The sequence below is a fragment of the Bufo gargarizans genome, chromosome 5, assembly GCF_014858855.1.
Source record: "Bufo gargarizans isolate SCDJY-AF-19 chromosome 5, ASM1485885v1, whole genome shotgun sequence".
Taxonomy (NCBI): Eukaryota; Metazoa; Chordata; class Amphibia; order Anura; family Bufonidae; genus Bufo; species Bufo gargarizans.
In genome coordinates, this window is record NC_058084.1 from 452,795,651 (window position 1) to 452,820,536 (window position 24,886).

At 46.7% G+C, this 24,886-nt stretch overlaps 1 protein-coding gene across 1 annotated transcript; it reads right to left on the reverse strand.

The window, feature by feature from the left end:
- ACBD7 (acyl-CoA binding domain containing 7) lies at nucleotides 1-23,852 on the reverse strand. The gene is made up of 4 exons (XM_044294660.1): nucleotides 23,709-23,852; nucleotides 2,491-2,608; nucleotides 1,796-1,858; nucleotides 1-302 (listed from the first exon to the last, which is right to left on the reverse strand). The coding sequence occupies exons 1-4, from the start codon at nucleotides 23,718-23,720 to the stop codon at nucleotides 229-231; spliced, it is 267 nt and encodes an 88-aa protein (XP_044150595.1). The 5' UTR covers nucleotides 23,721-23,852; the 3' UTR covers nucleotides 1-228.
- Nucleotides 23,853-24,886: the final 1,034 nt, after the last annotated feature.

A 24,886-nucleotide genomic window follows, 5' to 3' on the forward strand; every position in this document is an offset into this window, starting at 1 on the left:
TTTTCTTGTGTAAAATGGTTTAATAAGCAAGAGGGACATAGAAAACCATACATGTGTAGAAAACAGGTCTTCTCTGTGAGAGGACAATCCTAAGTTAAGAGTTCCTGAAATATTGCAGAAACCTACAGTAGAGCAGGTGCACAGTGTTATTAATGGGTCTTTGCTCTCCACGTGACATACAGGTTAGATTCTCGCGGTTACATCCGGGACAGACGTGGCTGCATAGCATTACAGACCGTATTTTTCAATCAGCTCGTTGGCTTTAGACACGTAGGCGCTCATGGCATCCTCCTTAGACATACCTACAAAACAAAATATGAATTGGAAAACATGTCTGCATGTCAGAAGTCCACTGTAAGGGTGGTTCTATGCAATTGTTCATGTAGTTTGAACCAAGACCAGAGGTGAATCCAGCAGGGAGCATGCGCTTTTATATTTCCCATTCTTCTCGCTTTGGAGCCAAAGCCCACACCAAAACCTGTGGCTTTTTTTTTTCCTGTGCATCTACTCCTTGCCTGGCTACCAAGACTGGATCAAAATATATGAGACCACGTTCATGCTGGAATTACAACATTTAGAGCCAAAACCAGAAGAGTATTGCAAAAGGAGAAACTGGTCCCATTGTTCCTTCTTGGATCCACATCTGGCTTTGGCGCATTAAACTGCATGTGCGATTCCAGCTTTGACACAGTTTAGGTACGCTGCACCCGTCAGGGCATGCTGAGGGTTGTGTTGTTGCAACGGTTGAAGAACACATGTTGCAGACCTCTACCTACACATTCCAGTTGTCATGCTTGGAAGTTGAATAAAAGCTTTTTTAATTGCAAAAAAATTAAGACTCTTCGGTTTCCTATAAAATAGTAACATAGTTGGTACAGCTGAAAAAAAATTTGATATCAGTCCATCCACTTTCAGCCTGTTATTCTGCAAGGGGAAGGCATAAAAGTCGAGGTAGAAGCCAACTCTTACTCATCTTCAACTCCTTCCCGACTCCAATCAGAATAACTCCCTGGATCAAACACCCAGAAATCTAGTAACTATAATCTGTAGTATTATTACACTCTAGAAATACTTCCAGGCCCCTCTTGAACTCAGAGTCCTTCTTCACCACCTCTTCTGGCAGAAAGTTCCATCTTCTCACTGCCCTTACAGTAAAGAATCCTTTTCTGCTGATGTAAACTTTTGTCCTCCAGACATAGAGGAGGAACTACACTACTACCACTACAGTCCTGGGTGTATATATCGCATCAGGTACAACTGAAGAAGAAACCCACAGCTGCTCCGTCACCAGACAGATGGTGTATTGGTACTAAACACTTGCAAATGGACAAGCTGTATTAATATCTGTACATTTACAACGCACTTCGGGGTATAAAACACATTTTCTTCAGATCTCTTGTATTCTCTGATGAAGGGATGTTTTACACCCCGAAATGAGTGATAAATATACAGATGTTAATAAACCTGTCCACCTGCAAGTCTCTTGGTACCAAGATGGCATCTAGTGAAAGCGCAGCTGTGGATTTCTTCTTCCGTTGTGCCTGATATATCTACACTGGACATGTTATTCAACGAGATCCAGCCTCTGCCCCATATCACTCATCATTTCCCGCATATTGAGAGTTGTGCCTCTGCACAACTTAAGCAAGCGCTGTGACTGCTCATCAGACCCTGTGAGAAGTCCAAGACTTCAATTGATCGGTGAAAGCACAGCCATGGATTTCCTCCTTCATTATACGTGATGCTGGATGGGGGGAGATCTAGGTTTTGGCCTTTTACATATTTATTAACCTACCCTTCTTTAAATTCCATGCTTCCCATTTGGCCTTGCCCTTAAGATCCAGCATCCCAGGACAGTCTGCAAAAGGAATGAGAATATTGCTTTAGTTCACAGTTCAAAACAAGGTCTCCACGGACCTGCAAGGCTTGTTATACAGTATTACATCCCAGCCTCACTCCCTGCTGATCTGGCCAGGAGGGGATTCCTGCGCAAGAACACTATATGGGCCCCTTACTCTCCAAGCATAAAGAAATGTATTAGCTGGAAACTAGTGGCATGAAGTGTAACAGCTGCAAGTGAGGAGAGACCCAAAGCTGGTACACCTTGTGGCTTGAAGGCCTATGTTGTCCCTGCAGCAGAGAGGTCCCCCCTTGAGACTACGTATGGACTAGATATAAGGACTGTGCCTCTACTTGAGTACCATTACGCGCATTGTGCCACTGGACTACAGATTTGTAACGGTCAAGTTGTGTGCCCTCCCTGAGAATGTAACCAATATGAGAGCTGTGCCTTTACAAGTCTAAATATCATTTTGTTAAAATATCATGTCCTCCTTTGGAGTGATCACAGTTTCCACAGCTTTGGAAGTAATTAGAGTGGAAGACCTGATATAAAAGCACTGGTACAGCATACGTATGGTAGATCTGAACTTTTAAGTGGCACCCCAGGGTTACAATATGCATTTTGTTACTGTGAGAACCTGAATATACCTATATTGATGTCTCCCACAGTGGACTGCTTGTAGAGGGAATAGAGTTCCTTCAGTTCATCATCGGTTGGCTTGGTTTTCAATTTCTTCACATCCTCGGCTGCCTTGTCAAATTCTGCCTGCAGAAACATCAGTAGAGAATGAGGAGGCAAGTGGCGCCGATAAGTTGTAGTATTACATCATGGAATCGCCTTTTACATTTCCCTTGCAGTGAGGAGCCCCATTACTGCCCATTACACCTGTAGCTGGAACCTGGTGGGGCAGTCCTAGGGCAATCCTGATGGGGTAACCCCTATAATAGAACTAATGCATAATATTAAGGGCATCTCGCAACAGATCCTAAGACCGGGACAGGCTGCGGACTGTGCAGCAGCATGCATGTCACAGGCATCAACACTGCAGGAACAGATTTTTGAAGTCTGTTTTGCTGGAGGCAATATTGAAGTGATAAATTTGTTGCATCTTTATGTCTTGGGACGTTTCTGCAATTCTTACTCCAGGCAACTAATCAATGACACCACACTCGTGGGCCTGATTAGCGACGAGCAGGCCTACCGTAAGGAAAAAAAATAAAATCGACGGGGTCTGCAACTGGTGTGGCGCGCACAATCTGGTTCTAAACACCACAAAGACGGTCGAGCTGGTCATAGACTTCAGGAAGAGAGGGGTTGTCGCCCCCCCCCCCCCCAACCTACATTGACGAATCTGAAGTCGCAAGGGTAGCCAGTGCCCGCCTCGTAGGCATGACTATCTCTGGAGGACCTATCCTGGCGTCCCAACATCTCGTCCATCATAAAGAAGGCGCACCAGCGGCTCTACTTCCTTTGACAATTGAGGAAGTTCGGCATGGCACAGGACCTACTGAAGTCCTTCTACTCCTGTACCATCGAGTTGGTACTGTGCTAGTCTCTTATGGTGTGGTATGCGACAAGCGCAAACTACAAAAGGTCATCAGCTCGGCGGAGAGAACTACTCGACTGCCACTACCACCCCTTGACTATCTTCTCCAACAGACTGCGCTCCAGGGCTATGAAAATATCCAACGACCACTCCCATCCGGGCCATCATCTCTTCAGACGTCTAAAGTCCGGACGCAGATATCAGGCCATCGAGGAGGCTGAACACTTTCTTCCTAACGGCCGTCAGACTGCTGAACTCACCACGTCCCATCACCCGCTCAGAATCCCTCGCCCCCTGATGTGCCCATTGCATAACCCTACCCCCCCCCCCCCCTTGTACCTGTGCCTAACCCAATTCCGAGCACGATTGACTGTCGTGTTTGGCGAATAAAGCCGATTCTGATTTTAATCAAGTGAGATTGCACAAAAAAAAAAAAAAAAAAAAAGTCATAAGGCTGAAAACACATGTATTTTGTGCTGAAAAAAAATAATGCATTTTCAGATCATAGCTGAAAGTCTATGGGGAATATGTAATGCGGGGAAGACAAGCGTTTTTTCAGTAGTGGTTTTCATGTATCTGGTATTTTGTTTTGTTTTTTATTTAGCAAGTTGAAGCTTCTGGCATTTGTTGTACGAGATCCACAGACGTAAACCTGACTTTCAGAGGACCATCTTCTCTGAAACTACAGCCACCCAAGCAAGCTACTCTACTACAAAAGTGCTCCACAGACAAGGGAAACTAGAAGGTCCAGAATCTACAAGGCCGTACATTGGTGTTACATAGCAAGGTATTGTGCACATTTATGGCACACAGAGACTTTGAGAGGAAATATTGCTAACACTTCCGCACTTTGAGATGGTTTGGCCAGCCATACCTTAATTCTGTGATCTGTGTGTGCGCAACCATTATTGCCAGAGGTACTACCACTCCCACCCTCCATGGCTAGCTGCAGAAATAGCAGTTATTACCTGAGCCCTGGTCACATAAGACACCATAAAAAAAAAAAATTAAAAAAAGCACATAGTCAGTGGGGGTCCTGTGACAGATTTGGCAATGGGTGCTGGAGCTTTACATTACTCCTCAGGCGTGAGGGCCTGGTGCTTGTTCTCCTACTCCCTGCCCATGTAGGAGATGCATGGCCCATCGCCTGTATGTTCACCCATACCCACGTCTGAAAGGGTGTGCAGGGGGAAGAATCATTATCCTAGCGCTTGCATCATTGCATTCATCAGATATATTATATTATATTTCTATCTCTATCATACAAATACTGGGCCTCATTTAGTGCACTTATAAATTGTATGCCAAAATGTAGTGAATTTAGCTTTAGAAAAATCCACTGCAGTGCACCTAGTTAAAAAAAGGGGGCGTGCCTCAATGTTAAAGGGCGTGGCCTAAGATGCTAAATTTGGCCCCTAAATTTTGACACAGTCTAAGCCGATCAATAGTTGGTACAGAGTTAAGACAAAAGTATCTGCACCAAATATATCATTCAGCCTGAGCCCCTGTGACAAACCTGGTGCAGGTCCAGACCGCCTGTACAAGTGGATCATGTATAAAATGCGCTGCGCCAGAAAAGTGGAGAGCTTCTGCAACAAGTTTATGACGCATTCGCACCATTAATGTGGTTTATGCCAAACCTGGCAGTTTACATTTACTAAGGGGCGCCCAGATGTTTTGTGGGCAAATCAACATTTTTAGCTATATTCTATAGATTGCAAAAAGTCACAAATTGTACTCCAAGCCTTAGGTGGTGTACAAACTGGTGGAGTTTTCGTAATAAATGTGCCTAGACTGAAAAATCCATATGTATTTTGTGCTATTTTAACACATGGCATGCAACATAGTAAGTGTGTCACAAAAATGGCTTCAAACCAAGCACACACCAAGAAAAGAAAAAAAAAAAAAAAAAAAAAAAAAGTTGCACCTCGATAAATTACCTCCTAAGTTTATTCGGTCTACACAGGGATGCCCAATCTGCGGCCCTCCAGCTGTTGCAAAACTACAACTCCCATCATGCCCGGACACCCTACCGCTATCAGTGCATGCTGGGAGTTGTAGTCTTGCAACAGCTGGAGGGCCGCAGGTTGAGCATCCCTGGTCTACAGGATTTGTAAATCTGCCCCCAAGGAGTCCCAAAATGCTGTGCGCCTTAGTACATTTCTGGGACTCTGGTTTTAGGTGCAAAAATGGTCTGTAGTAAACTGCACGTCTGTGATGCAGGAAAAGACGGTCAATCCTTGTGCTGGGGCGCTAATGTCGGCACAAATAAAAAAATATTTGAATTAGTCAGTGACCACTTGCGTTATATTATACTTCACCATTATAAACCATCATAATACAGGTTCAGCACGATACACGTACCAGTGTAATAAGGCCAGCTCTTCGGAGGGATTTGTACATGACCATAGTCAGCGAACTTGTTCTTTATGAGAGGAACAATGGCCCAGTCATGAGACCTTTCCAAAAGCCCATACAATGCGGTCACAGTGTGCTACTGTTCTGTTACCGAGGATTGTGGAAACTGAAAATATTAATGAACCCATTCATCTCCATGCTGGTGGAGCACAGACTGGAATTAGCCTCCGCTATTTTATATCTACCTGGACTTCTGGAGCATATACAGGTCATGAAAAGTAATAACACATTTAAAGGAATTTTCTAGGAGTGAAATATGGATGAGCTATCCTCAGAACAAGTTTTCACTATCTGGTCGGTGGTGGCCCGACTTCTGGTACCCCCATTAGGCTCCATTCAGACATCCGTATGAATGGTCCGGATCCATTCCGCAATTATGCGGACCCATTTGTTTTCAATGGGGCCGGAAAAGATGCGGACAGCACACAGTGTGCTGTCCGCATCCGCACTTCGATTCTGCTAAAAAATAAGATTATGTCCTATTCTTGTCCGCAATAGCGGACAAGAATAAGCATTTTCTATTATAGTGCCGGCGATGTGCACATGGCCGGCGTCAGCGTTTTGCGGATCTGAAAATTGCGGACGTTTGAATGGAGCCTTAATCAGATGTTTGAAGAGTCTCCTCTCAGGTGAACGTTATGGCTTCTTATGGGCAAGTGATCACGGTCATTGGTCATATGTAGAGTTGAGCGAACACCTGGATGTTCGGGTTCGAGAAGTTCGGCCGAACATCCCGGAAATGTTCGGGTTCGGGATCCGAACCCGATCCGAACTTCGTCCCGAACCCGAACCCCATTGAAGTCAATGGGGACCCGAACTTTTCGGCACTAAAAAGGCTGTAAAACAGCCCAGGAAAGAGCTAGAGGGCTGCAAAAGGCAGCAACATGTAGGTAAATCCCCTGCAAACAAATGTGGATAGGGAAATGAATTAAAATAAAAATTAAATAAATAAAAATTAACCAAAATCAATTGGAGAGAGGTTCCATAGCAGAGAATCTGGCTTCCCGTCACCCACCACTGGAACAGTCCATTCTCAGATATTTAGGCCCCGGCACCCAGGCAGAGGAGAGAGGTCCCGTAACAGAGAATCTGTCTTCATGTCAGCAGAGAATTAGTCTGCATGTCATAGCAGAGAATGAGGCTTCACGTCAGCCACCACTGCAACAGTCCATTGGCATATATTTAGGCCCAGCACCCAGGCAGAGGAGGGAGGTCCCGTAACAGAGAATCTGTCTTCATGTCAGCAGAGAATTAGTCTGCATGTCATAGCAGAGAATGAGGCTTCACGTCAGCCACCACTGCAACAGTCCATTGGCATATATTTAGGCCCAGCACCCAGGCAGAGGAGGGAGGTCCCGTAACAGAGAATCTGGCTTCATGTCAGCAGAGAATCAGTCTTCATATCATAGCAGAGAATCAGGCTTCACGTCACCCACCACTGCAACAGTCCATTGGCATATATTTAGGCCTAGCACACAGGCAGAGCAGAGAGGTCCCGTAACAGACAATCTGGCTTCATGACAGCAGAGAATCAGTCTGCATGTCATAGCAGAGAATGAGGCTTCACGTCAGCCACCACTGCAACAGTCCATTGGCATATATTTAGGCCCAGCACCCAGGCAGAGGAGGGAGGTCCCGTAACAGAGAATCTGGCTTCATGTCAGCAGAGAATCAGTCTTCATATCATAGCAGAGAATCAGGCTTCACGTCACCCACCACTGTAAGAGTCAATTTTCATAAATTTAGGCCCAGAACCCAGGCAGAGGAGAAAGGTCCCGTAACAGACAATCTGGCTTCATGTCAGCAGAGAATCAGTCTTCATATCATAGCAGAGAATCAGGCTTCACGTCACCCACCACTGTAAGAGTCAATTTTCAAAATTTAGGCCCAGAACCCAGGCAGAGGAGAAAGGTCCCGTAACAGACAATCTGGCTTCATGTCAGCAGAGAATCAGTCTTCATATCATAGCAGAGAATCAGGCTTCACGTCACCCACCACTGTAAGAGTCAATTTTCATAAATTTAGGCCCAGAACCCAGGCAGAGGAGAAAGGTCCCGTAACAGACAATCTGGCTTCATGTCAGCAGAGAATCAGTCTTCATATCATAGCAGAGAATGAGGCTTCACGTCAGCCACCACTGCAACAGTCCATTGGCATATATTTAGGCCCAGCACCCAGGCAGAGGAGGGAGGTCCCGTAACAGAGAATCTGTCTTCATGTCAGCAGAGAATTAGTCTGCATGTCATAGCAGAGAATGAGGCTTCACGTCAGCCACCACTGCAACAGTCCATTGGCATATATTTAGGCCCAGCACCCAGGCAGAGGAGGGAGGTCCCGTAACAGACAATCTGGCTTCATGTCAGCAGAGAATCAGTCTTCATATCATAGCAGAGAATCAGGCTTCACGTCACCCACCACTGCAACAGTCCATTGGCATATATTTAGGCCTAGCACACAGGCAGAGCAGAGAGGTCCCGTAACAGACAATCTGGCTTCATGACAGCAGAGAATCAGTCTTCATATCATAGCAGAGAATCAGGCTTCACGTCACCCACCACTGTAAGAGTCAATTTTCATAAATTTAGGCCCAGAACCCAGGCAGAGGAGAAAGGTCCCGTAACAGACAATCTGGCTTCATGTCAGCAGAGAATTAGTCTGCATGTCATAGCAGAGAATCAGGCTTCATGTCAGCCACCACTGCAACAGTCCATTGGCATATATTTAGGCCTAGCACACAGGCAGAGGAGAGGTTCATTCAACTTTGGGTAGCATCGCAATATAATGGTAAAATGAAAATAAAAATAGGATTGAATGAGGAAGTGCCCTGGAGTCCAATAATATATGGTTATGGGGAGGTAGTTAATGTCTAATCTGGACAAGGGACGGACAGGTCCTGTGGGATCCATGCCTGGTTCATTTTTATGAACGTCAGCTTGTCCACATTGGCTGTAGACAGGCGGCTGCGTTTGTCTGTAATGACGCCCCCTGCCGTGCTGAATACACGTTCAGACAAAACGCTGGCTGCCGGGCAGGCCAGCACCTCCAAGGCATAAAAGGCTAGCTCTGGCCACGTGGACAATTTAGAGACCCAGAAGTTGAATGGGGCCGAACCATCAGTCAGTACGTGGAGGGGTGTGCACACGTACTGTTCCACCATGTTAGTGAAATGTTGCCTCCTGCTAACACGTTGCGTATCAGGTGGTGGTGCAGTTAGCTGTGGCGTGTTGACAAAAGTTTTCCACATCTCTGCCATGCTAACCCTGCCCTCAGAGGAGCTGGCCGTGACACAGCTGCCTTGGCGACCTCTTGCTCCTCCTCTGCCTTGGCCTTGGGCTTCCACTTGTTCCCCTGTGACATTTGGGAATGCTCTCAGTAGCGCGTCTACCAACGTGCGCTTGTACTCGCGCATCTTCCTATCACGCTCCAGTGCAGGAAGTAAGGTGGGCACATTGTCTTTGTAGCGTGGATCCAGCAGGGTGGCAACCCAGTAGTCCGCACACGTTAAAATGTGGGCAACTCTGCTGTCGTTGCGCAGGCACTGCAGCATGTAGTCGCTCATGTGTGCCAGGCTGCCCAGGGATAAGGACAAGCTGTCCTCTGTGGGAGGCGTATCGTCATCGTCCTGCCTTTCCCCCAGCCACGCACCAGTGATGGACCCGAGCTGCGTTGGGTGCCACCCCGCTGTGACCATGCTTCATCCTCATCCTCCTCCACCTCCTCCTCATCCTCGTCCTCCTCGTCCTCCAGTAGTGGGCCCTGGCTGGCCACATTTGTACCTGGCCTCTGCTGTTGCAAAAAACCTCCCTCTGAGTCACTTCGAAGAGACTGGCCTGAAAGTGCTAAAAATGACCCCTCTTCCTCATCCTCCTCCTCCTCCTCCTGGGCCACCTCCTGTTCCATCATCGCCCTAAGTGTTTTCTCAAGGAGACATAGAAGTGGTATTGTAACGCTGATAACGGTGTCATCGCCACTGGCCATGTTGGTGGAGTACTCGAAACAGCGCAACAGGGCACACAGGTCTCGCATGGAGGCCCAGTCATTGGTGGTGAAGTGGTGCTGTTCTGTAGTGCGACTGACCCGTGCGTGCTGCAGCTGAAACTCCACTATGGCCTGCTGCTGCTCGCACAGTCTGTCCAGCATGTGCAAGGTGGAGTTCCACCTGGTGGGCACGTCGCATATGAGGCGGTGAGCGGGAAGGCCGAAGTTACGCTGTAGCGCAGACAGGCGAGCAGCGGCAGGATGTGAACGCCGGAAGCGCGAACAGACGGCCCGCACTTTATGCAGCAGCTCTGACATGTCGGGGTAGTTGTGAATGAACTTCTGCACCACCAAATTCAGCACATGCGCCAAGCAAGGGATGTGCGTCAAACCGGCTAGTCCCAGAGCTGCAACGAGATTTCGCCCATTATCACACACCACCAGGCCGGGCTTGAGGCTCACCGGCAGCAACCACTCGTCGGTCTGTTGTTCAATACCCCGCCACAACTCCTGTGCGGTGTGGGGCCTGTCCCCCAAACATATGAGTTTCAGAATGGCCTGCTGACGTTTACCCCGGGCTGTGCTGAAGTTGGTGGTGAAGGTGTGTGGCTGACTGGATGAGCAGGTGGAAGAAGAGGAGGAGGAAGCCGAGAAGGAGGAGGTGGCAACAGGAGGCAAAGAATGTTGCCCTGCGATCCTTGGCGGCGGCAGCACGTGCGCCAAACAGCTCTCCGCCTGGGGCCCAGCTGCCACTACATTTACCCAGTGTGCAGTTAGGGAGATATAGCGTCCCTGGCCGTGCTTACTGGTCCACGTATCTGTGGTTAGGTGGACCTTGCTACAGATGGCGTTGCGCAGTGCACACTTGATTTTATGGGATACTTGGTTGTGCAGGGAAGGCACGGCTCTCTTGGAGAAGTAGTGGCGGCTGGGAACAACATACTGTGGGACAGCAAGCGACATGAGCTGTTTGAAGCTGTCTGTGTCCACCAGCCTAAATGACAGCATTTCATAGGCCAGTAGTTTAGAAATGCTGGCATTCAGGGCCAGGGATCGAGGGTGGCTAGGTGGGAATTTACGCTTTCTATCAAATGTTTGTGAGATGGAGAGCTGAACGCTGGCGTGTGACATGGTTGAGACGCTTGGTGACGGAGGTGGTGGTGGTGGTGTTGGTGGTACATCCCCTGTTTGCTGGGCGGCAGGTGCCAACGTTCCTCCGGAGGCGGAGGAAGAGGCCGAGGCGGCAGCAGCAGAATAGGCCGAGGCGGCAGCAGCAGAAGAGGTAGCAGGGGGAGCCTGAGTGACTTCCTTGGTTTTAAGGTGTTTCCTCCACTGCAGTTCATGCTTTGCATGCAGGTGCCTGGTCATGCAGGTTGTGCTCAGGTTCAGAACGTTAATGCCTCGCTTCAGGCTCTGATGGCACAGCGTGCAAACCACTCGGGTCTTGTCGTCAGCACATTGTTTGAAGAAGTGCCATGCCAGGGAACTCCTTGAAGCTGCCTTTGGGGTGCTCGGTCCCAGATGGCGGCGGTCAGTAGCAGGCGGAGTCTCTTGGCGGCGGGTGTTCTGCTTTTGCCCACTGCTCCCTCTTTTGCTACGCTGTTGGCTCGGTCTCACCACTGCCTCTTCCTCCGAACTGTGAAAGTCAGTGGCACGACCTTCATTCCATGTGGGGTCTAGGACCTCATCGTCCCCTGCATCGTCTTCCACCCAGTCTTGATCCCTGACCTCCTGTTCAGTCTGCACACTGCAGAAAGACGCAGCAGTTGGCACCTGTGTTTCGTCATCATCAGAGACATACTGAGGTGGTATTCCCATGTCCTCATCATCAGGAAACATAAGTGGTTGTGCGTCAGTGCATTCTATGTCTTTCACCGCTGGGGAAGGGCTAGGTGGATGCCCTTGGGAAACCCTGCCAGCGGAGTCTTCAAACAGCATAAGAGACTGCTGCATAACTTGAGGCTGAGACAGTTTCCCTGGTATGCATGGGGGTGATGTGACAGACTGATGGGGTTGGTTTTCAGGCGCCATCTGTGCGCTTTCTGCAGAAGACTGGGTGGGAGATAATGTGAACGTGCTGGATCCACTGTCGGCCACCCAATTGACTAATGCCTGTACCTGCTCAGGCCTTACCATCCTTAGAACGGCATTGGGCCCCACCATATATCGCTGTAAATTCTGGCGGCTACTGGGACCTGAGGTAGTTGGTACACTAGGACGTGTGGATGTGGCAGAACGGCCACGTCCTCTCCCAGCACCAGAGGGTCCACTAACACCACCACGACCATGTCCACGTCCGCGTCCCTTACTAGATGTTTTTCTCATTGTTATGGTTCACCACAACAACAAATATATTATTTGGCCCAATGTATTGTATTCAAATTCAGCGGGATATAAATTTGAGGCCTAGTATTTAGGCGCTGGGTGACCGGTATGGATTTAGTGACAGAATTAGACTTGGAAATTCACAGAAGCGTGTGTGTGTGAAGTTATTCTGAATGACCCTATGTGCACCTTGAATATTATATACCCTTTTAGGGATAGATTTCAAATAGCTCTGATATAGCAGAAACCACTAAATTATGAAATTGCTAAATTGGGAATTGTATTTCAACCCAGAACAAGAAATGTGCTTGAACGGACACTAAATAACTCGCCCAGCTACAGCACTAGGACAGATTTAGCGGGATATAAATTTGAGGCCTAGTATTTAGGCGCTGGGTGACAGGTATGGGTTTAGTGACAGAATTAGACTTGGAAATACACAGTAGCGGGTGTGTGTGAAGTTATTCTGAATGACCCAATGTGCACCTTGAATATTATATACCCTTTTAGGGATAGATTTCAAATAGCTCTGATATAGCAGAAACCACTAAATTATGAAATTGCTAAATTGGGAATTGTACTTCAACCCAGAACAAAAAATGTGCTTTGACGGGCACTAAATAACTTTCCCAGCTACAACAGGACAACGGTAACGAGAGATTTAGAGGGATTTAAATTTGAGGCCTAGTATTTAGGCGCTGGGTGACAGGTATGGGTTTAGTGACAGAATTAGACTTGGAAATACACAGTAGCGGGTGTGTGTGAAGTTATTCTGAATGACCCTATGTGCACCTTCAATATTATATACCCTTTTTGGGATAGATTTCAAATAGCTCTGATATAGCAGGAACCACTAAATTATGAAATTGCTAAATTGGGAATTGTACTTCAACCCAGAACAAAAAATGTGCTTTGACGGGCACTAAATAACTTTCCCAGCTACAACAGGACAACGGTAACGAGAGATTTAGAGGGATTTAAATTTGAGGCCTAGTATTTAGGCGCTGGGTGACAGGTATGGGTTTAGTGACAGAATTAGACTTGGAAATACACAGTAGCGGGTGTGTGTGAAGTTATTCTGAATGACCCTATGTGCACCTTGAATATTATATACCCTTTTAGGGATAGATTTCAAATAGCTCTGATATAGCAGAAACCACTAAATTATGAAATTGCTAAATTGGGAATTGTACTTCAACCCAGAACAAAAAATGTGCTTTGACGGACACTAAATATCTTGCCCAGCAACAACAGTACAGCGGTGGGTAACGAGAGATTTAGAGGGAATTAAATTTGAGGCCTAGTATTTAGGCGCTGGGTCACCGGTATGGATTTAGTGACAGAATTAGACTTGGAAATACACAGTAGCGGGTGTGTGTGAAGTTATTCTGAATGACCCTATGTGCACCTTCAATATTATATACCCTTTTTGGGATAGATTTCAAATAGCTCTGATATAGCAGGAACCACTAAATTATGAAATTGCTAAATTGGGAATTGTACTTCAACCCAGAACAAAAAATGTGCTTTGACGGGCACTAAATAACTTTCCCAGCTACAACAGGACAACGGTAACGAGAGATTTAGAGGGATTTAAATTTGAGGCCTAGTATTTAGGCGCTGGGTGACAGGTATGGGTTTAGTGACAGAATTAGACTTGGAAATACACAGTAGCGGGTGTGTGTGAAGTTATTCTGAATGACCCTATGTGCACCTTCAATATTATATACCCTTTTATGGATAGATTTCAAATAGCTCTGATATAGCAGAAACCACTAAATTATGAAATTGCTAAATTGGGAATTGTACTTCAACCCAGAACAAAAAATGTGCTTTGACGGACACTAAATATCTTGCCCAGCAACAACAGTACAGCGGTGGGTAACGAGAGATTTAGAGGGAATTAAATTTGAGGCCTAGTATTTAGGCGCTGGGTCACCGGTATGGATTTAGTGACAGAATTAGACTTGGAAATACACAGTAGCGGGTGTGTGTGAAGTTATTCTGAATGACCCTATGTGCACCTTCAATATTATATACCCTTTTTGGGATAGATTTCAAATAGCTCTGATATAGCAGGAACCACTAAATTATGAAATTGCTAAATTGGGAATTGTACTTCAACCCAGAACAAAAAATGTGCTTTGACGGGCACTAAATAACTTTCCCAGCTACAACAGGACAACGGTAACGAGAGATTTAGAGGGATTTAAATTTGAGGCCTAGTATTTAGGCGCTGGGTGACAGGTATGGGTTTAGTGACAGAATTAGACTTGGAAATACACAGTAGCGGGTGTGTGTGAAGTTATTCTGAATGACCCTATGTGCACCTTCAATATTATATACCCTTTTTGGGATAGATTTCAAATAGCTCTGATATAGCAGGAACCACTAAATTATGAAATTGCTAAATTGGGAATTGTACTTCAACCCAGAACAAAAAATGTGCTTTGACGGGCACTAAATAACTTTCCCAGCTACAACAGGACAACGGTAACGAGAGATTTAGAGGGATTTAAATTTGAGGCCTAGTATTTAGGCGCTGGGTGACAGGTATGGGTTTAGTGACAGAATTAGACTTGGAAATACACAGTAGCGGGTGTGTGTGAAGTTATTCTGAATGACCCTATGTGCACCTTCAATATTATATACCCTTTTAGGGATAGATTTCAAATAGCTCTGATATAGCAGAAACCACTAAATTATGAAATTGCTAAATTGGGAATTGTACTTCAACCCAGAACAAAAAATGTGCTTTGACGGGCACTAAATAACTTTCCCAGCTACAACAGGACAACGGTAACGAGAGATTTAGAGGGATTTAAATTTGAGGCCTAGTATTTAGGCGCTGGGTGACAGGTATGGGTTTAGTGACAGAATTAGACTTGGAAATACACAGTAGCGGGTGTGTGTGAAGTTATTCTGAATGACCCTATGTGCACCTTCAATATTATATACCCTTTTAGGGATAGATTTCAAATAGCTCTGATATAGCAGAAACCACTAAATTATGAAATTGCTAAATTGGGAATTGTACTTCAACCCAGAACAAAAAATGTGCTTTGACGGGCACTAAATAACTTTCCCAGCTACAACAGGACAACGGTAACGAGAGATTTAGAGGGATTTAAATTTGAGGCCTAGTATTTAGGCGCTGGGTCACCGGTATGGATTTAGTGACAGAATTAGACTTGGAAATACACAGTAGCGGGTGTGTGTGAAGTTATTCTGAATGACCCTATGTGCACCTTCAATATTATATACCCTTTTTGGGATAGATTTCAAATAGCTCTGATATAGCAGGAACCACTAAATTATGAAATTGCTAAATTGGGAATTGTACTTCAACCCAGAACAAAAAATGTGCTTTGACGGGCACTAAATAACTTTCCCAGCTACAACAGGACAACGGTAACGAGAGATTTAGAGGGATTTAAATTTGAGGCCTAGTATTTAGGCGCTGGGTGACAGGTATGGGTTTAGTGACAGAATTAGACTTGGAAATACACAGTAGCGGGTGTGTGTGAAGTTATTCTGAATGACCCTATGTGCACCTTCAATATTATATACCCTTTTTGGGATAGATTTCAAATAGCTCTGATATAGCAGGAACCACTAAATTATGAAATTGCTAAATTGGGAATTGTACTTCAACCCAGAACAAAAAATGTGCTTTGACGGGCACTAAATAACTTTCCCAGCTACAACAGGACAACGGTAACGAGAGATTTAGAGGGATTTAAATTTGAGGCCTAGTATTTAGGCGCTGGGTGACAGGTATGGGTTTAGTGACAGAATTAGACTTGGAAATACACAGTAGCGGGTGTGTGTGAAGTTATTCTGAATGACCCTATGTGCACCTTCAATATTATATACCCTTTTTGGGATAGATTTCAAATAGCTCTGATATAGCAGGAACCACTAAATTATGAAATTGCTAAATTGGGAATTGTACTTCAACCCAGAACAAAAAATGTGCTTTGACGGGCACTAAATAACTTTCCCAGCTACAACAGGACAACGGTAACGAGAGATTTAGAGGGATTTAAATTTGAGGCCTAGTATTTAGGCGCTGGGTGACAGGTATGGGTTTAGTGCCAGAATTAGACTTGGAAATACACAGTAGCGGGTGTGTGTGAAGTTATTCTGAATGACCCTATGTGCACCTTCAATATTATATACCCTTTTTGGGATAGATTTCAAATAGCTCTGATATAGCAGGAACCACTAAATTATGAAATTGCTAAATTGGGAATTGTATTTCAACCCAGAACAAGAAATGTGCTTGAACGGACACTAAATAACTCGCCCAGCTACAGCACTAGGGACAGATTTAGCTGGATATAAATTTGAGGCCTAGTATTTAGGCGCTGGGTGACCGGTATGGATTTAGTGACAGAATTAGACTGGGATATGGCCAAAAAATGAACAGACTATTGCTGGTTAAATGCACTTGGTGTGACAGCTTCACCCTGATGTAGGCTTTAGCCAAAAAACAACCACACCATTGAGGGTTAAATGCACTTGGTGACAGGCGCAGCTTGCCCCTGATTTTGTATATGGCCAAAAAATGAACAGACTATTGCTGGTTAAATGCACTTGGTGTGACAGCTTCACCCTGATGTAGGCTTTAGCCAAAAAACAACCACACCATTGAGGGTTAAATGCACTTGGTGACAGGCGCAGCTTGCCCCTGATTTTGTATATGGCCAAAAAATGAACAGACTATTGCTGGTTAAATGCACTTGGTGTGACAGCTTCACCCTGATGTAGGCTTTAGCCAAAAAACAACCACACCATTGAGGGTTAAATGCACTTGGTGACAGGCGCAGCTTGCCCCTGATTTTGTATATGGCCAAAAAATGAACAGACTATTGCTGGTTAAATGCACTTGGTGTGACAGCTTCACCCTGATGTAGGCTTTAGCCAAAAAACAACCACACCATTGAGGGTTAAATGCACTTGGTCGCAGCTTGTGCTGGCGCACCACAAGACACAAAATGGCCGCCGATCACCCCAGAAAAATGAGACTGACAAACGGTCTGTGCAGCCTAAAAACAGTGAGCAATTGAGGATCAGCAGCTCAATGGTCCACAGCTGCAGATCGATCAGTTAATCAAGTCCTTTGGAGGAGTTAATCTGCCTAATCTCGCCCTACTGTCGCAGCCGCAACCTCTCCCTACGCTAATCAGAGCAGAGTGACGGGCGGCGCTATGTGACTCCAGCTTAAATAGAGGCTGGGTCACATGGTGCTCTGGCCAATCACAGCCATGCCAATAGTAGGCATGGCTGTGATGGCCTCTTGGGGCAAGTAGTATGACGCTTGTTGATTGGCTGCTTTGCAGCCTTTCAAAAAGCGCCAAGAAAGCGTCACAAAAGCGCGAAGAAAGCGACGAACACCGAACCCGAACCCGGACTTTTACGAAAATGTCCGGGTTCGGGTCCGTGTCACGGACACCCCAAAATTCGGTACGAACCCGAACTATACAGTTCGAGTTCGCTCATCCCTAGTCATATGGCCTATGTGTAGCTCAGTCCCATTCAAATGAATGGGCCTGGGCTGCAGTACCAAGTACAGCCACTATACAATGTACGGCGTTGTGCTTGGTATGTTTGGAAGGGGCCCAGCGCTCACTGGAGTGCCACAGCCTCTTCAAACAGCTGATCGGCCGAGGTGGCATAGAGTGGGGGGAGGGGCGTTATTAGACGAGGCGATTGCCTCAGGCGGCGCGGCCCTGGTGACAAATGGGGTGGGCGGCGGCGACAGTGCACAGGGAGATGAGCACTTCCATTGTGGAAGCGCTCATCTCCATAGTCATCTGTTTCCCCGTCCTCAGGACAGTGATACAGATGGATGCTGCATTCCTCTGCAGCCCATCAGAGGCCAGTCCAGGCAGCGTGATGACGTCATCGAGCCGTACAGTGCGGGACACAGTCCGGAAGAGGCCTGCATCACATCGCTGCCAGCCTGATGGGGTAAGTATATGTGTTTATTTTTTTATATGGTACAATACAGGAGAGGAGCGCTGTGGGGGCACTTGTTACTGGCACATGATTGGGGGGTGGTACTTACTGGCACAAAGAAGGGGTATTTTATATGGGGGGGCACTATGGTGGAAGGGGGGAGAGGAACACTATGGGGGCTTCTACTGAGGCAACAAAGAAGGGGTATTTTATATGGGGGGCTCTGTATAGGGGCATTTTATACTGGGACATTATGGTGGGTACTATGAGGAAGGGGGAAGAGGAGTACTATGGGGTCATCTACGGGGGGACGGACACTAAGAACAGGTATTTTATGCTAGTACATTATAGGGGGGCACAGGAAGGAAGGCGGGAGAGGAGCACTATATAGAAGTATTTTATACTGGCACATTATGAGGGCACTATGGGGACAATAGCTCAACTGGGGGCATTTTTTGCACTGGCACACATTCTAAGGGGCATTTTTGTACTGTAACATTATAAGAAGAATTACTACTACTGGGGGTCAATGGGGAATGTGATTACTAGTATGGGCACTATGGGAGCATTATTACTTCTGGGGCACAGTGGGGACATGTTGGGGGCACTGTAGGAGCACTATTACTACCATATGTGCTCTAGCAGAGAATTATTCCTATTGGTGGGACTTTTGGGAGCACTATTACTGTGGGGGCACCTTGGCCCAGTATCAGCTTACCACATTATTTTTGGGGGACGTTATGTTTACACTATTAGTGTCAGGGGCACTATTTGCTGGGCGCAGTTATTTTAGGACACTGTGCCAATAATTATTGAAGGGCACTATCTGCATGGTACTACTACCATCAGGGGGTTTATCCGTTTCTGCAGTATAGTATTGGGGAGCACAGCGGCACAGTATTGGGGGTGGTAGGATGATTTGTCCAGAAGATGGGAGGATGATGGAAAAGTAGTAAACTAAGAACTACAGAGATGAGAAATGGCTGAAAAATGGTGGTCTGGTCTGAAGGGAGAACATCTACATCAAAGAGACATCACTGGATGTAAGAGGTATGGGGCGCTGTATTACAATGTATGTTCTGTAGTGATGGGAGGCTGGATATAGAATTTGGCCCACACTGCCTCATCCTGACCCCAGACTTCAGGTCACACTGTGCGTGTTCTGAATTCTGGGGCCTCACACCCATCTACTACATTATCTGTACTCAGTTATCACCGTGTTATCTGTGGTGTTACATAGGACTGCAGGTGATATCTACTACATTATCTGTAAAAAAAAAAAAAAAAAAAAAGCGTGGCCACAGGTTGGGGTGCTGGCAACCCACGCAACGCCACTGGCCGGGAGTCTGACCCCCTACCGACTAGATATTGATGACATACTGATGATAGGCCACCAATATTATACTCTCGATAAATGCTAGAGTAGAGCCTGGGAGTTGCTTGAAGTTAGTTTGTGTAGGTCTAACTTTCCGTTAGAGAGTGGTGTAGCTTCCTCCATCTTCATTACAGACATCTGCAAGTGCCGTACCCCAGAATAGCGTACTTGCAAATAGTTTTATAAAGTTCTAATGCAGGCATGCTCAACCTGCGGCCCTCCAGCTGTTGGAAAACTACAACTCCCATAATTCCCGGGCAGCCTACAGAAGAGCATGGTGCGAGATGTAGTTTTACAACAGCTGGAGGGCCGCAGGTTGAGCATCCCTGTATGGTTGTGTATGGATTATTGAGGGTTAATCCCTTGTAGGTAGCTAGGAGCCAGTTCAGTCTAGTGTTAGCTGAGTCTTCTATCAAGAAAACTATTTTTACTTCACAGTACTCCAGAGAAAGAACCAGGAAGGTCCAGAATCTGCATGGCTGAGCACTGGAGTCAGTATGGTATTGCAGTCCGATATGGACTTTACTGCAGTGAGGGGGACATTGTTAATACACCCTTCTACACCGTATCTTAATCCTGTACCCCTCAGCTGGGAATTGCACAGTCACCATTGCAAGAACATTATTGCCAACCTTAGATTCTGCAGAGAGACTTGAGAGATAGGAGTACTACAACCCCCATCCTTGTTTATAACCATACAACTATCTGGGAAGAAAGTACTGTGAATTGCTTGGAACTGTTTTGATACTGTTGGATTTACTACAACTCTCATTCTGCACTTTAGTGAAGAAAGAATTGCCTATTTTCTACAAATGACCCCAGCAACACTCACCGGCCACCGAATCTCCTGCCTTGCATCCGTACAACGCTTATAACACCAAGGGCACCTCAACTGCCATCAGACAGAAGCCCCAATATCAGGGTGTGCCCCAAGGGAAGAAAGGGTGAGCCCTCCTTTTACTACCCAGCCCTATGGGGCATTGGTGCGAAGATTGCCACTGTGACCAACTGTTGCAATCAGAGCCACTACCACTCCTATCCTCCACACCGCTGGAGCTTGGAGGAGTGGGCTTGGTAACTGCATGTGGGTTCTTGTCCAGGTACCATAAGGATGTGCAGCCAGATCGCAGCCATCAGACATTGAATCATGGAAAGCCACAGACGGCTCTGTGCAGCAGCATGCATGTCACAGGCATCAAGACCGAAGGAAAGGGTTCGGGATGAAATCTTCTACAGGAAGCGGTCTGGAAGAGGTTCAGAAACAGCAGAACACACAGGGATAAGACATTCAGTGAATCCACCCAGTGAATTATTTCTACTTTCCCCTTATGTATTCCATTTGTGTGAGTTTTAGCTTATATTATTATTAGGATCATGACACTTCACCTTCGAGTATAGAGGCCATAAGGGAATACTTGTCATGTAGCAGGTCACCCATCACCCAGAAGGGCTGGCTCCCACTACGCAGACAAAAGTCATCTGGTCTGGTGTTTGGAGAAACCAGGTCAGGCAGGCTCAGCTGAAGGACTAAACCTAGTAGGCAGATTTCCTTTGTGGAACCTTCAATTGTCTTAGGCAAAGTTGTCAGATATTTGTAAGGATCAATTGGGATGTCTTCATCCATTTAAGTAAAAGGACAATGAGATCCCCAGTATGATCTCCATACCGACCACAATAACTGAGATACTACCAGAAACATGAAAGATTCCAGAGGTCAGGCCACCCCACCTTGTTAAACTCAGGAGGTTCTCCATTTGGTCAGCTGGAGAACTCCTGGTTTTTGGAGTAATTACTGAAAAATCCATGCAAAAGAAAGCCCCTTATGCCAAGACCAATCATAAAGGTCGCATCGTGTACGGGCATCCTAACTCAATTTTGACTTACCTCGAGAACAAGGAGAAAAAAAAATATAATGATTGTGGGCCCCTAGGACTCCTCGATATTTAATTTTCAGCAGTGAAGCCCCAGGTAACAAATGAGAAGTGGAAAGGTCTCATGGTGCAATCAGCTATTTTAGTCAAGCTCATCTAACTTTGCTTTGAATGGGACATTTTCATGTTAAAGTTGAGCCCAAGATGACTATGTTCTATCATATTTAGCCCATTCATGTACCAGAGGACTCTTTCCTCCTAGAAGACCAAGGTAGCAGCAGGGATTGTGACCTAGCAGATACTTGGGCGCTTTGCTCGTCCTCGCCATCATCCACAAGCAAAATGATTGTCTAAAATCTTAGTAAAAAAGTTGGGATCCAAGCACAGAGGTGTATTCCTATACTGGAAACCAACATAGAGCTCCCTCTGGAGACTGGTTGACCATTCCTTTCCCCCCATTATGACATGAATACCCTGTGAAGCATCAATGAAAAAGAGGGAGGCCTCCATAGTAAAATAGTCTCCTTCCCATTATGGTGCAAGGGTTTGACAGCCAGGACAGAAGGTCCTGGTGTTTTAATCCCAACTCCATGACCCTTGGAGAGGAGAGTCCTGCATGTGTTCTTGCTATCCATATGCAAAGGGGTAATGGATCAAACATGGCTGAGCCCACTCGATCCAAGGGCCCGGCCACACGGTGAAGGTGCGGTTTGAACCAGACGATCATGCAACCCGCAGCAGTATTCAATTAACTCATTAGAAACAGATTTAAAAAAAAAAAAAAACGTTTTTTACCACTGTCAATGGCCGTACAGTAACCCACAAAACCATGCTGCCATTAAAGGGGTTGTCCGGGCTACAGATATTGATGACCTATCCTTAAGATAGGTAATCAGTATTAAATCAGTGGGGGCACCCGGTACTCCCACCGATCAGCTGTTTCGGACTGCTGTGGCACCAGACACTATACTATATGCGGCGTGTACACTGTAGACTCCAGCGTTATGCAGTGCAGCTCCCATTCACTTGAACAGGAGCTGAGCTGCAGTACCCTGGAATGTCCACTATTACATGTACGGAGTGTGCCCCATACACTGGATAGTTTCCTGCGCCGTAGCTGTTCGAAACCGCTATGGGGTACCTGGTTTGGGACTCCCACTCATGTGATCGATGACCCATCCCTAGGATAGGTCATCGATATCTGTAGCCTGGCCACCCCTGTAATAAGTTGGTTGAATACCTCTAAGGCTACTTTCACACTTGCGTTCGGCGCTTCCGCTTGCGAGTTCCGTTTGAAGGCTCTCACAAGCGGCCCCGAACTGGATCCGTACATCCCCAATGCATTCTGAGTGGATAAGGATCTCCGCAGAATGCATCAGTATGGCTCCGTTCCGCTCAGGAGGCGGACACCCAAATGCTGCGGAGCCAAACTGATCCGTCCAGACTTACAATGTAAGTCAATGGGGACGGATCAGTTTGACGTTGACACAATATGGTGCAATTGCAAACGGATCCGTCCCCCATTGACTTTCAATGTAAAGTCTGGACGGATCCGTCTGACTACAAATTGGACTTAGACTTTTTTCTTAAATATAACGCAGACGGATCTGTTCTGAACGGATACCATCGTTTGCATTATAGGTGCGGATCCGTCTGTGCAGATACCAGACGGATCCGCACCGAACGTAAGTGTGAAAGTAGCCTAAGACCTGTACGGTCATGCGGTTCAAGCCGCACGGTCTCCTTCTATGGGATGCACCTCCTTGATGTCAAGTGTTTGGCTTTTGCTATGGCAGTTATACATATATTCAGACTTACCAAATTTTGCAAATACGGTACATGCACCCCGCCAGTCCCGCTCAAGGTATTTTAAGGACGCGGTCTGCATACCCAAACTCTGCATCTCTTCCTATGGAGACCTGAAGCGCCAGTTACACATACTGCACATCATTTGCGTGTTATACAAACTAGAAAATGAGACTACTACCCTAAACATGCACAAGTAAATATCACGATGAGACGCATAATGAGAATATAACCACCCGGTCTGCATCACCTGATGGCTAAGTACCTTGCCAGGCCCACTTGCTGCCAGGGTTAACAGTCTTTAACAACTTCTGTTCTACGTTCATACAAGCAAAAAACACCAATTTTCAGTAAAGCGTTTCAGGGCAGGCAGATGTAGCAGTGCTGAATTTGTCATTTAACCCTTCGGAGGTGCATGGTTCTAAAATGGGTGAGGACGATGCAAACAGTCAGGGCTCATAGCTATAAATTATTAAATTATATTATATTTTTTTTCCAATGCAGAATAAGAGCCCCGCATGCAGAAGCAGACCAGGTCTATCCTACAGCAGCGATGCCAGGCGGCAGTAAAATGGGTGGTACCTGGGGCGACATGGTGGTTGCAGGAATCAGCAGCACTATCAGCAGGCAGCAGCACCTCGTACAATAATCTGTGGCTCAGCTTTCTCTCTTTTATATGGGTCAGCTCTCCAGAACCCCTGATTGGTTACCCATGTCTTGTGAGATGACATCATCCATTGTGGCTGACTACAGAAGCTGGCATGGAGTGAGGATGCAGGTGTAACCCGTTCACTGCCAATTCTGCTCTTGTGCTGGCTGGTCAGTGTGAGTGAAGGCTGACAGTGCAGGCTGCCGGCGCTCGCCCTGTTCCAGCTGCTCATTCACACTCTGCTGCTTCCTTTGTTACATCCATATATCAGCAGCAGAATAAAGGAAAGAAACAGTTAAAGGGTTTCTGTCATCAGAAAAATGGGTATTAAGCTGGCTGACATTAGCGAACATACCTATATTACTCTCATGTCACTATGTGCTGCCGTTATTTAGAAAAATTGACTTTTATAATATGCAAATGAGCCTCTAGGAGGGGGGGGTGATTGCACCTGCTCCTAGAGGCTCCGTTCGCTTAACTCTTTCCACCCCCTTCTACACTTGATTGACAGGGCCAGGCCAGCGTTGGTCTCCTGTCTGCCGGGGAAATCTCGCGCCTGCGCCGTCCCGTTCAGTATTCGGCACAGGCGCAGTGAGGGAGGGACGTTTACCGACCGCCGGCTTTCTCACTGCGCCTGCGCTGAATACGTTGCAGTGAGGAAGCCGGCTGCCGGCAAACGTCCTTCCCTCAGTGCGCCTGCGGCGAATACTGAATGGGACGGCGCAGGCGCGAGATTTCCCCGGCAGACAGGAGACCAACGCTGGCCTGGCCCTGTCAATCAAGTGTAGAAGGGTGTGGAAAGAGGTGGGCGAATGGAGCCTCTAGGACAGGCATCTCAAACTGCGGCCCTCCAGCTGTTGTAAAACTACAACTCCCACAATGCCCTGCTGTAGGCTGATACCTGTAAGCTGTCCGGGCATGCTGGGAGTTGTAGTTTTGCAACAGCTGGAGGGCCGCAGTTTGAGATGCCTGCTCTAGGAGCAGGTGCAATGCCCCCCTAGGTTATTCCTTGCCCCCATGCGTGACTCCCGCTGATTCCGCAGCTACCCCAGGCCCAGTTGCTCCTGGGGGGCCCAAGGCAGCTGCCTCTTGAGCCCCGCTGGCCACTGGT